Genomic DNA, 12,625 nt, shown 5'->3' with positions numbered 1-12,625 from the left:
TTTTGGTAATCTACCAAGTGCTAATGTGAGACAACAGGAGGGCAAGTGGTGTTCTGGAATAGTGCACTCTGGACTTTGTCTGAGTATATACAATCCATTTCACTGAGGCTATTGATTGAATTGTGAGAACATAATGAGAACAGGTAGCCTACAACATTTTGAAATTGTTCCAAGTGCAGTAGAAGTGGATGGCTGGATTTCGACAGATGAATAGAAAAAGATGATGTTTGATGGATTCTTTTCAGCTGATATAATGAGGCTAAAAATGTGTTTCTATAGCAAATAATGGCTTCATAGTACCTTTGTATAAGGGAGCCAACTTAAGCAGTTGTTCAGCTTGCCAATGAAGAATTGCTACCAAAGTTAGGGGAGTTTTCATCTGAAAAGCTCATCCTTCTCAGCTTTTTCTTAACAGAAGTCAATAGCTAGCTGGAGGAAACTGTCCTCTGCATGCCCAAGAGGTGAACTTAATTATAGCACAAGGATAATGAAGTCTTGCATTTTCAGGTGAACATGAGTGCTTTCTAAGAGAATCCTGCGAAAAATGAATAAATCTCAGGGATCTAAATGGGGGGGGGCAGCTGTGGGCATGTCAGGAAACCCAGCTGGGTTATGGAAGGTGTGGCCTTTACGAGATTGTTCTTCTACAATTACCATAATCCCTTACCACTGCCTGTGCTGACTAGGATTAAGAGGAATGACAATCCACCAACATCTGGATGATTCTGCCTTCACTCGTCCTGTTGCAGGGCATAGCACTCAGTGAAGAATGCCTTTTGTCAGGATAACTGTAAAATACTTCTGCAATATAAAAGGCCATCAGTAGCGTTGTTTGGTGATCATGGTCCTAATGATGTAGATCAAGGGAAGGTTTTTGCAGCCCACTAGCACCCCTGCTCCACCCTTGTCTCTTCTAGTGTATGTGTGTGTCCTACAGTTAATTCTGGCTTGTGGCAATGCTTTTTAGGATTTTCTAGATACACAGAAGTAGTTTGCCATTCTCTCTTTTTGCTGGGGGGGGGGCATCCTGGGAGTGTGCAGTTTGCCCAAGGTCACACAGGCTGGCTTTTCTGGGAGGCACACTCTCCCAAACTCTGGCACCACAGTGAGATACTGAACTCACTGAACTATCCAGCCAGCTCCTCTTCTAGTGCACATGAAACAGTTTTCCCATGTTTTGGGGGACTTATCAGTCCTGGGTCTCCCATGCCCCTATTACTTCTGCAAAAGTTCTTAACAAAAAAAAAATGCCAGTAAGGGGGCTTTTTCAGTTAATGAAGCAATTTTTTTAATTAACTGTATTTTTCAGTTAACATGAAACAACATTGTAGCAACCCCCCAAAAATATATTAATAATTAAATATTCTATTTTGTCCAGATCTACTTGGCTGATCTCTGTACGAAGAAGTTTGCTTAAGGAAATGAGAGCACATCGTTTGTTAAGCCATTTGTCCTTGTTAACAAATGCATTTTGAATTACAAGGACTATTTGATTGGATTGGAAACGTTGCGAGCAAGCAGAAAAGTAGCTCGGAGTTTCAAGTTTTAATTTATGTTCTTCATTCCCTTTGTCGGGTGAGTCAGCCGGAAAAGGCTTCTCTCTGTTTCGACTGATGCATGGATCTAAACAGTGAAGAATTCCAGAAGCATTTTGCGGGACACTTTGCTTCATTTTCTTCTGGAGAGTTTCAATTTGGGATGATATTTCTTTAAGCCGGTGGAAAATAGACATAACTGTCCTGCCAGAGATAATGCTGTGTTCTCCTAAGAGAGACAGGAATTGTTCATAGTTTACTTCGGCATTCTTACACAGCGTTTGATGGGTTTGTTTAGGGTTTCCCACCGAAGCTGCGATTGTTGGGAGGGAGTGTTTGGTGAAGAGCTGGCCGTTTTCAGAAGAAGGGAGGTTAGCTAAGGTTGAGCAAGTATCACTCTCTTCCCCTTTATCATTCACCATCAAGGCAGAGTTTTTAGAAGCAGAGTGGTTGTTAAAATCACTTACTGGAAGTAGTTCGGTCCATTGGTCCAGCTTCTGTTGTTTTGGAGCCTTGCTAGGAGAACCACTGGAGGGACGCTGTCTTTTCTTTTTCTTGCCCATAGAAATGCAGTAATTTTATTTATAGTAGCTTCAGCCACAAACAAACGAATAAATAAATTCAGTGCTGATTCTGCTCAGATTGCGAACTCACATAAGACCTGGAGATGGCTTATTTCTGGCGAACACCGAAGATTCAAGTTAATTTTTCTACAGTGCTAGAACATATGATTTTGTTCCAAAAATGTTTCTGTGTGAGCAAAGAGGAGGAGCCAGGCAAACCCAGTCCAAGCTAAAAGTAGTAGAAGCAAGGTAGGGTCGCGGCTAAGTAGTCAGTATTTGCTGTGTGTTAATTAATGTCCTAGCTTCTAGCATCTCCTAGCATCTCTAATTAAAATGATCAGGTTAAGTGCACTCCTCTTTTAACTTTCCTTTTATACGTTGTCTTGTCTATGCCAATAAAGGTCTGATTGATTGATTGAATAATTAAATATTAAAAACACACATTAGGCCTTCCCTTCAGCTCTTCCTCCCTGGGCTGCTATCAAATCAGAACATGCGGGATTGCCCACCCTTGGTCTTGATCTAGCATAATGCAAGCAGAGGGGAAAGCTTTGTAGTTGTGTCACTAGATTTAACCAGACTCTTAAATGTTTTGGCCGCTCTGAATTTCAGCTTTGATTTGATAGACAGATGGAATATAACTATTTGAAATAAATATACATTCCAGCTAGAAAATGTTTGCTGTCCTGAAGCTGTGGTAGGAAAGCAGAAGTAAAACAAGAAACAGGAAAGTAAAATAAAATAAAATGTGTCTTAATTCAGCTGAAAGGTAAATCATCTCCACTCTAGTACTATTAGTGCAGTCCAGATAGAAATGCAAAATCTCTCCGCTTAGTGATTACATTCCTCTTTGTTTAATCCGGGAAATTAGGAAAATGGAGCATGTGCAGAATGAGCAGATCGCTTACATGCAGCAGGTGGCATAGCAGGATGCTTTTCGTTTACCATGCGGGAAGATGTTCTGCTTACTAGTCCTTGTGTATTCTGCACAAAATGAGCACAGAGGCACTTAATCTTTGCCCCTGAACTGTCTGTACTGTGCTTCAGACAAGTCTGTAGGCATGAAATAATGGAAGCTGACAGATCAGCATTCAAATGGCATTTCAGGCCATCCGATAGTCCACAGTGCGCCTTTCAAAGTTTATGGAAACACATCCTGTTTCTTTCAAGGACCAACTGCATTTTGTGCTTGTGGAGGTTACAGCTGAGATGACAATGCCTAGCCTTCCAATTATCCCTATATTTTGAGTCCCCTAAAGATGGGCCACGTGAAAACAAGGACAGGGCTCCTGGACCTTAAACACTTCTGCAAGAACAGGAATTTCAGCAAGACCGACCTGCCTAACAAGCTACATCTGCTGAAGTCCCCTCTTCCATATAAAAATTAAAAGCACCTGTGCCCTGTCCTCCTTTTCACCTTGGTCACTTTACGTGTGTGGATTCTCCTGTCAAACATTGTGTGTATTTATTGGTCTGTTTGTTTAAAATGCATCTTTTTTTGCAAAAGGAATGTAGACAAAAAAAAAATAAACAATTAAAATGTCAAAATGGTCAGACTATTTCTGACCAGGAGCAGTCAGAGCATGAGATGTCAGTTCTCCTCAACTTCAGCCATCATCCAGGGGGTCGGCGTCCATGAAGTGGGTGGGTTCAGTGCTGTTCCAGTGCAACACTTCTGGAAGTGAAGGATTTGCTGCCCTTGCCCAGGGGACACCCGAGTATACTCACAATGCTTTCCTACTCTTCAGGGAGGCTCCTTCAATGCAGTTGAATTCTGTGTACATGTATTTGGAAGTCATGACAAAACGTGTACCAGACCGAGTCCATATCTGGGCAATTTGCAAGGAACCAGATGCCAAAGCTTTCAGGTAGGCTGTAGATGTTGGCATGATGCATCATCACTCACAAAATTGTATACAGGTATAGTACACAGTTGATTTACACAACAGAGAAAGACTGAAAGACACTTAGTTAAATATTTCAGCTTCAACCTTGTTCAGCTCAGCAACATGGCAGTAGTTTAAAACAGGCACCAGGGAAGCATCTCAAGATCTTGCAATGCAGTGAATTCTCACAAAGGAACATCTACTAGGTAAGTGCAATTGAAATTTAAGAAACAATTGGAGTATAATCTGTTATCCTCCAAATCACAGCAGTGGGTATTGAGCTGCTCTTTCTTGCACTCTCTTGCTTTTAGGGTAATTTTTAATGGTGGTACTTCTAAATCTAACTGATGTGATGATCATCCTTATTGAAACATCTCTGAACAAGTAATTCAACCTTCTTTGTTATGACTGCTGGCTTGTCATGTCCCCCACTAAGAAAGGGATAACAAAGATCTGTAGTGTTACAGTACAGAGGCTGCACGCTGCATCTGGATCATTTGCATTTTATAACATATGTTACATTGCTAGACTCACAGGTGATAACTTGTTTCTAATCATTCTGCTTATGAAAGTGACAATTACCCTGAGGCAAGTACAGGTGAAAGCTTCAATTAGTAGCTTAATCTGCTATAGCTTTAGTTGATTCATTGGTGGGGCTTAAAATAAAACACACAGTTGTTCAGACTGTTTTGGCTTTGTGTACTATTGCAAATCAAAATGAGAAACAAAACAAAACCCGAGGAGTTACAAACAGCCTTTCATTCCAACAATGTGTGAAAATTGTATTTACTACACCAAAAAGTATATCACACTTAATTCTGTTTCTTCATAAAGATTGCTTGTACAGCAGATTTGGTAATAGCCATTTTTTTTGAAAGCGAAATCAATTAAAAGATGATTGATTGACCAAGTTGTAGTTTAATCTGTGAAAGCCCTTGTATAAAATAAAACAATGTCAGGGTAAGAAATCGGTTGTCTTTATAATACAAGAGTGTGGGCGTGCTCACATGCACATCACATTCCAATATATATTTCAAAGGTTCTACAGCATGAAGGGAAAAAAAGAGATCTCTTACATATGAAATACAAATTCTCTGTCTATATTTAGCATGCGTTTTACTTACCCATGGATGCTGCCTCTTTCCAGACTGGAGATAATAAGGAACACACGGTTTGTGAGGCTCTTTCCTTTACAGCTACCAAGCTGTGAGTAAGGAGAATATTTTATAACTCTCCAGTAGACAGACAGGCAGCCGACAGCTCCTCTCTTTCCTTTATTCTTTTCCCCTGGTGACCCTGTGCTTCAAATGCCTCTAATGCTGTCTAATTACTTAATCTTCAGCCCTACTTGTGCGTCCCATTTCGATGTCATTATGAGAAAAGAGAACCTAGCACTAATTACCATACAATAAAAAGTGTGCAGCTACATGACAGTTTTGATCCAATTTCCTTACATTGTCATCTAGGGGACTGTCAAACTTCACAAGCTTTCTAAAGCTTGAAGGGCCCATCTGCAGACACATTCAATTATGAGTGGCTCAGGTTGACCTCAGCTTCAACCTAATAGATGGCTTAACTCTAAGGAGCTATTCCGACTGAAGACGATCTGAATCAAGCTTTGCCTTTAAGAACAGTACACACCACAGGATGTCTGTTTGAATGGTCCTTAGCACTTGACACTTCCAGGGGCAATTTGGAGAAGCTCGACTTGAAAACTGAGTTTATGAAAAAGCAGTTGCCTAACCAGATTAACTCAATGTTGATTTAGTGTGACTCCCTGACCAAAGTGTACAGGGGTGTGAGACTGTGATGTACAGGTAAAATACCTTTCAGTTGGCTTTTTGGCACTGAGAATTTAGAGTTCTTAGGATGACTTTGGGCCTGTCCAGACTGGCCATTTTGGGTATGGGGTGGGTCAAGCTACAAAGGAGCTGCAGAGGTTGGGAGGAGGAGTTATATGCCCTTTGATGTGCTCCTCGCATCTAACCAGCAAACAATCCCTTGGAGCCCAATCAGATCTTACTTAAGTGCTTCCCCTGACTGTCTGAGGAAGGTCAGGGGAAGTGATCTTTTTTAAAAATTGTTCCTCTCTCTCATTTTCGGTGCTATTCCATTTTTCTCTCTTCTGCCCTCCCTGCTTCCCTTCTCTCATTCTCCCCCCTTTCTCTCTCAAACACTCCCTTAGAATCTGCAGCTGCTTAGGGCTGCCATCTAAGGAGTGTGCCAAAAAGAATGCATGCCATACCACTAGGTCAGAAAGGTGTGCAACAACTCTTAAAGAGGAAGGGTGGCTTGATCAAAGTAAAAACAATTGTGAAGGAGGTTTTTCTTCTTCTTCTTTTAATCCAAACCATGTCATCTGCGAGCCATGCACCATATCTATATGTCAGTGTGGACAGACCCTTTCTTTCCTTCCACGCATGAAAAGCACTAGGAGGTTTGAGTGGGAGACTCTGGCATCTTGCTGGTTGCACAGGACTAATGGTTCAAAAGCAGCCCACAATGGAGCTTGAAGGAGTGATCGTTCTGCACTAAAGCTCCGAGAAATCCCCCAGCCATCATAGTGGCCAGGCTGGCTGAAGGAGTTTGGGAGCTGTAGTCCAAAAATGGTTTCATTTTAAAACTCTGCTTAATTTCTGTCACATTGCAAGGTTAGTACTGATGATGGTCAGAGAAAATAGTGGAAGAATGTTGTTTTGTGTATTATCTCTACCTTTGCAGCTAAAGCAAATGTGTATTATCTGGCCATATCCTATTGTGTAGGTGTACCAGCATAGTGGGAATGATGTCAGCAGCAGTAGTAGACTGCTGCTAATTAAAGAATCCCTGCTTTGATTTTGGGTTGCATATGACTCATGCAAAATGAGACAAAGTTGCACATGGTCTGCTTTGATTTCAAAATCAAAGCAGGGGCTCCTGAATTAGGAGTACTTTGCTGGTTGATAAATTTTTTCCTGCTAGGCTGGGAAGCTACATGATAGAATTAGTCTGAATTCTGTATCGTCCTAACCCCTTTTCTCTATCTTGAGGTCAGGAGACTCCTATAGCAATAAACTAGTTATTTGCCTGGGAGTGATTTAGCCACTGCTTATAAACCTTTCTTAATTGTGGGCATGTGGCCACTTTTCCCCATGCCTCTATAGACACAAGTCAGATAAACTTGGTAGTAAGACTCAGTGGCTAGGCAAACGTCTAGTTCAAATTAAGGAGTGTTTCTGAGAATAATGTCAGAGAATGCAGGGGAGAGCGTCGTAAGTACTTGAAAAAAGAGGCTAAACCAGTTTGCTAACCTACTTAAACTCTTATAGAATAGAAAAATAGAAAGGGTCAATTGGGGAAATCAATAAGATTCCATCTAACCTTTTGTTGCTTGACAGAGGCAGCTAAACTGCAGACAAACTCATTTCATACTAATTAGGTTTGAACAGTGCAGGGTGTACAGCAGGGGGTGGGCAACTCAGTTGCCTAGTGAGATATGCTGCAGATACACAAATATAAACCTTTTCTCACTGTTTGGGCTTTGAGACTGAGCCAGAAAGGTATTCATTATAAAAAGATGACATCAAAACCTTTTCCTGTTTTGTGGATTAGGAAGCTCAGAAAAGATCTCATATGTTATTCCAGGAGTACCCAGAGTGTTTGCTAACTGCATGTTTGTAGTTTTAGAAATACGGATCTTGAAAGGCAGCTCAATATCCCAAACCGTATTACTGCTAGCAGTCTAACAAAGTTTAGGAAACCAAAGTCAACAATACGATCCCATCTAACCTTATTGGTTTTGTTTCTGGTCTAGCTCCTCAGTTTGAACAACTCAAACAAGGATGTGAAATGAGCTGCCTGTCCACCTTCTGAACCAAAGCCTAGAAAAGTTATTTTTTCAGACTGCCATGGCCATGCTGGTTTGTTTGTTTGTTTGTTTGTTTGTTTATTTATTTATTTATTTATTTATTTGATTGATTTTTACCCCGCCCCTCTAGACAGCGTCTACTCGGGGCGGCTTACATAGGTTAAAACACATCAAAATAACATATATAAAATACAGTTCTTATAATTAATACTAAACAACACATTGCCAAGATGGCAGGACTCAAGAAGAGGGGCAAAAAGAAAAATCACTTAATTGGCTGTTTAAATAACCAAGTTTGGGAGATGTTGGAAGCTATTCAGTTTTTCCCCTCAAGCCGTGTTGGGCAATTAGTTTGCTTCAAAACTTTTCCCACGTAAAAACAGACCACATTGTGGTCTCATCCTGGCCTTAAAAGTCAAGACAGTGAAACCATCTCTAAGCATAATAAAGAATAAACAAAGAGATCACAAGATTATACAATAGCCGGAATCCTACTTGTTATGTCAACTGATGGCATAACTCGGTGTAAATCTCAGTAGGGAATTGCCACAGGCAACGATGTCATCAGAGGTGGCTTGCCTCAGACCCTCCCTCTCTGTTTGCCAGCACTTTGCAGAGCATCTTGTGTTTGTCATTGGTATTCCTAGCACTTGCACAATGATGTATGGCACAAAAGATGAGTGTCTCACAGTGTGATCCAGTGCCCTGTAGTGAATGCTTATGCTGACTTCCAAATTTATGACAATTCATGATAATGGATTTATGCTGGTGTAATTTTTCAACAGGATTCCAGGCATTCAATTTCAAATCAACAAAATCTACAAGAAGTATTCAGGAGACTTGGGAACGAATATCTGGGCCAATCACGTACTCTCAATCTGTTCTACCTTACAGAGATGTGGTGAGGGGGAGAAGGAGGTGAGTCATGCACATTGCCTTGAGCTTGTTGGAGGCAAGGTGCAGTGTATGTTAATGATGATGAGGAAGGTGAAAAACAATTAAAAAGTGGTCTTAAGTTCATGTAAACAAGATAAAGTTAGTGTGAAAAAGCACAACTCTTAACATGTGCGGCAAGTAGCAGGTAATGGTTTAACAGCCCCTGCATGGAGTCAGACTAATTCAGTTGACTGCATGAAGGGCCAGATATGGCATAGGGCAACCTATATAAACAGAACAATGTGTTCCTTTCAAAGAGCTACGGAGGTGAGAAAATGAAACACTGAGTTTATGGGCAAAGACAAAGAGGAAAGGGCATGGAAAACACTCATCTTCTGTGCCATACATCATTGTGCAGGTGCTCAGAAAATCAATGAAAAACTCAAGGTGCTTGCAAAGCGCTGGCAAACAGGGAGGGAGGGTCTGAGGCAAGCCACCTTTATAGAAAAAAATGTTACATAATGTCAAAACCAGTTGTGAAGATGACTGTCAAAGAAATTTGGAGCACAGCAGCAGTATGCATCCTATTAAGAAGGCCATTTCATACCTGTACATTGAGTGGTGATGCCTGCGATGAGAGATCTACATGCAGACTGGCTTTCTTTCATTCTTTGCATTACAGCCTTGCACAATTTTAAATTATGGACATATATAAAATATAGGTCAAATTAAAAACAAATGAAAATATTAAAACAATCAGAGTTTTTTGAACAAAAGCAAACTGTTTCAGTAGTGGGACTGGGTATTATAGGTAGCATTTCCTTACTGGATCATATCACCTCACATGCAATGCTCTGCCAAAATATCAGTCCACACCTTCAGTGATCACTCAGCTGTCATAATCCAGTGTCAAGCAATGAAATGATAGATGGAATAACCTACTAAATCTATTTAATTCGTGGTTGCAAATATGTCAGAAAACTCAGTGGGTTAAATCCAATTTTAGTTCCGTCAGAGCAGACCCATTGAAATGGATGATATTTGTTACAAAGCACTATTGTAAGTCCTACTACTTACAATGGAGCTTACTGCTTACTACTATAACTGGGGCTAACATTGGATTTAACTGCAACATATGTAGCATCCACTTTGGAAAGGGTCAGCAAAATCTCACACTTGGACCTAATAAATCAGTCTTGAAAATGAAACACCTGCCAGACTAGCAGTTGTAAACAAGGATTTCCTTCTGGTGAGCAGGCAAGGAAGTTTATATGAATGAGGAAAGAGCAGATCCATTTCAGTTCTGGATTTTCTACTAGTGTCAGAGAAGTTCCAAGTTACCAGACATTGAGGTCTCTCGTTTATACTAATGGGCTGGGGAGCGAAATGAGGTAGACAAGGGGAAGTGTTGCTCCTTAGCCACGTGGCTGCCAAGTCCAGAACGACATGTGTACTTGCTGCTGATCCATGGTGGAACTTCTGCTATGGGTATGAAGGCCTGGGGCAGATCTTAGAAGTTGTCCTTTACAATCTGCTTCCTGGAAATGTAAAGAGGCCCTGAGTGCTATCTCAAAATAACCTTGGTAGAAGTAAATTTTTAATTAAAAAGCAGGAGTATATTTTTCTAAATTCAGTTAGTCATGGTTGTGTTCTCTAGGTGTTGAACACACCATGTGAATGGACCCTAAAAATTCTGTCACAATAATATAAAGAACAGGAAGGTCACAAGCTATATAAAAATATAGTTAACAGTGGGAGGATAGGAAAAGCTTCTGCATGAAATCTAGAGTAAAATTCTTAAAACTACTTGAGCGCAAGGAAACACAAACACTAACATCGATGAAATTATGGAGGTACTGTACTTCTCTTGAGGGCAGTAGTCAAGGCTTTTGCCTTATTGTTCTGTTTCTGCCTTCTGTTGTGGCATCTGAGGTAGTCCAAATTGCTAAATTGTTGGGAGGGAAAAAATGCTGTATGTGGAAAAGCTACTTGGCAACTGGATACTTTGAAACTTACAATGCAAAAAATTAACTATTCTAAGCTCTGGGAAAAAAGATATATAGAAGATGAATTAATTGCACCGTCCATATAATTAAGTACAATAGGACCCCCATTTCTGCTGGGGATTAGTATCCTGTGGCTACTGAAACCATGGATACTGCAATGTACTGGATATAGCATGGTAAAAGGGAAAAACCCCTAGAAAAAATAGTTTCATGTGCATTACCAGAACTGGACACTAGATAACACCTAAGACCACGTTATGTATTCTTCACTAATAAGTATTCATAGCATGGTCTCTGGCTCTCTCTAGTGCTTCCTTCTGGTAATACATGTGAAAATATTTTTTTCTGTATTTTTCTTTTAATATTTTTAATATTTTCACACCGTGAATAAGTGAATCAGTGGATACAGAGCCTGTGGATAAGAGGGTCCTGTCGTACATCTTCTGGATTTTCTGAGATTATTGGTGTTTGCCTTATAGAATCTTGATTTGTTATGCCAGGACAATAATAAAAAGGAACATATTTTCAAACAAGACCAAAACCCATGAGATTTATCTTATGAATTACATGTACAATATTAGATCAAGCAATGGTTTTGAAAACATACAACTGCTAATTTATGAGGTGTACAGTAAAATTGGTTTTTTAAAACAAACATTATCTTTCAAACTTGTTGAAATTAATTTTGAATGGATACTTTCCCAAATCTCCTTCCATTTTGTTAAGCTCATATTTAATTGCATTGTTGCATTTCATCATAAGATAGTGATATCCAGATTTAACAAAAATGAATTAATCTAACCTATTGCTCCCCTGATAGCTGGCTGGACAGCTCAGTGAGTTAAGTATCTGGCAATGGGCCTCCAGGGGAGGAGCCAGCCTGTAAGGCCTTGGGCAAGCTGTACAGTCCCAAGATGCCCTCAGAAGAAGTGAATAACAAACCAATTATTGAGTGTTTCTCAACCTAGAAAACCCTGAAAACGGTCCCCATAAGTCAGAATTGACTCGACAGAGACATTTATTAATATTATTACTCCAGTCCATGCACTGGATGGAGTGATGAACTCAGCAGACCTCAGTTCAAATCTCAATCAGCCATGGAAACTTACTGGAGTGGTAGTGTAATTGTTAAAACCACTCTTTGAATATCTCACCTACCCCGAAAGCATTTTGCAACTGGCCATGCCATTGATAAAATAGATTTTAATGGGGAATGCTATATTATTATTATTATTATTATTATTATTATTATTATTATTATTATTATTATTATTATTATTATTATTATTATTATTATTATTATTATTATTATTATTATTGTTATTGTTATTGTTATTATTGTTATTGTTATTGTTGTTGTTGTTGTTGTTGTTGTTGTTATTGTTGTTATTGTTGTTATTGTTGTTATTGTTATTGTTATCGTTATCGTTATCGTTATCGTTGTCATTGTCGTTGTCGTTGTCGTTATTATTATTATTATTATTATTATTATTATTATTATTATTATTATTATTACTTTTGTAACCTTACATTGTTTTATTCCTGTTTTAGTCACTATGTGATTTTCTGTTGGTCTTAAATCCAGGTGGTATGTTGTTGTTCTTAGAAAAGTTCCTTTCATTTTTATGACTGCTCTGAGATTTCTCTAGTCATGTTGGGTGGGGGATTCTGGAAATGATAATATTAAAAAGTAACTTTTCCAAGTTGTTGCTGCTACTTGAACCCCTCCCCCCTGGACCCATACTGCTACTACACTGTTCTACATACTGTAGCTTGATTGGCAGAATAGAGGTCCACACACATGCCTATATGCATGACCCAAGCATCTCTCCAAGATGCTGGGAGTGGGGGTGGGTGGAATTACATACATGCTTATATGAACCAGGCATCTTAACTCTAGTGAGATACAGTA

At 39.6% G+C, this 12,625-nt stretch overlaps 1 protein-coding gene across 1 annotated transcript in view; it reads right to left on the bottom strand.

Moving 5' to 3' along the window:
* LOC110083682 (rap1 GTPase-GDP dissociation stimulator 1) overlaps positions 1-11,698 on the bottom strand; it is a 60,306-nt gene extending 48,608 nt beyond the window's left edge. The window contains exon 1 of the mRNA XM_020802301.3: positions 5,109-11,698. Within this exon, the coding sequence (XP_020657960.3) occupies positions 5,109-5,112 (4 nt within the window). The 5' untranslated portion in view covers positions 5,113-11,698. The remainder of the gene's footprint in view (positions 1-5,108) is intronic.
* Between the last annotated feature and the right edge of the window lie 927 nt (positions 11,699-12,625).

Source organism: Pogona vitticeps, chromosome 3 (assembly GCF_051106095.1).
Source record: "Pogona vitticeps strain Pit_001003342236 chromosome 3, PviZW2.1, whole genome shotgun sequence".
Lineage (NCBI taxonomy): Eukaryota > Metazoa > Chordata > Lepidosauria > Squamata > Agamidae > Pogona > Pogona vitticeps.
Note: the sequence above shows the minus strand (reverse complement) of the source record. Positions and strands in the feature narration are given on the sequence as shown.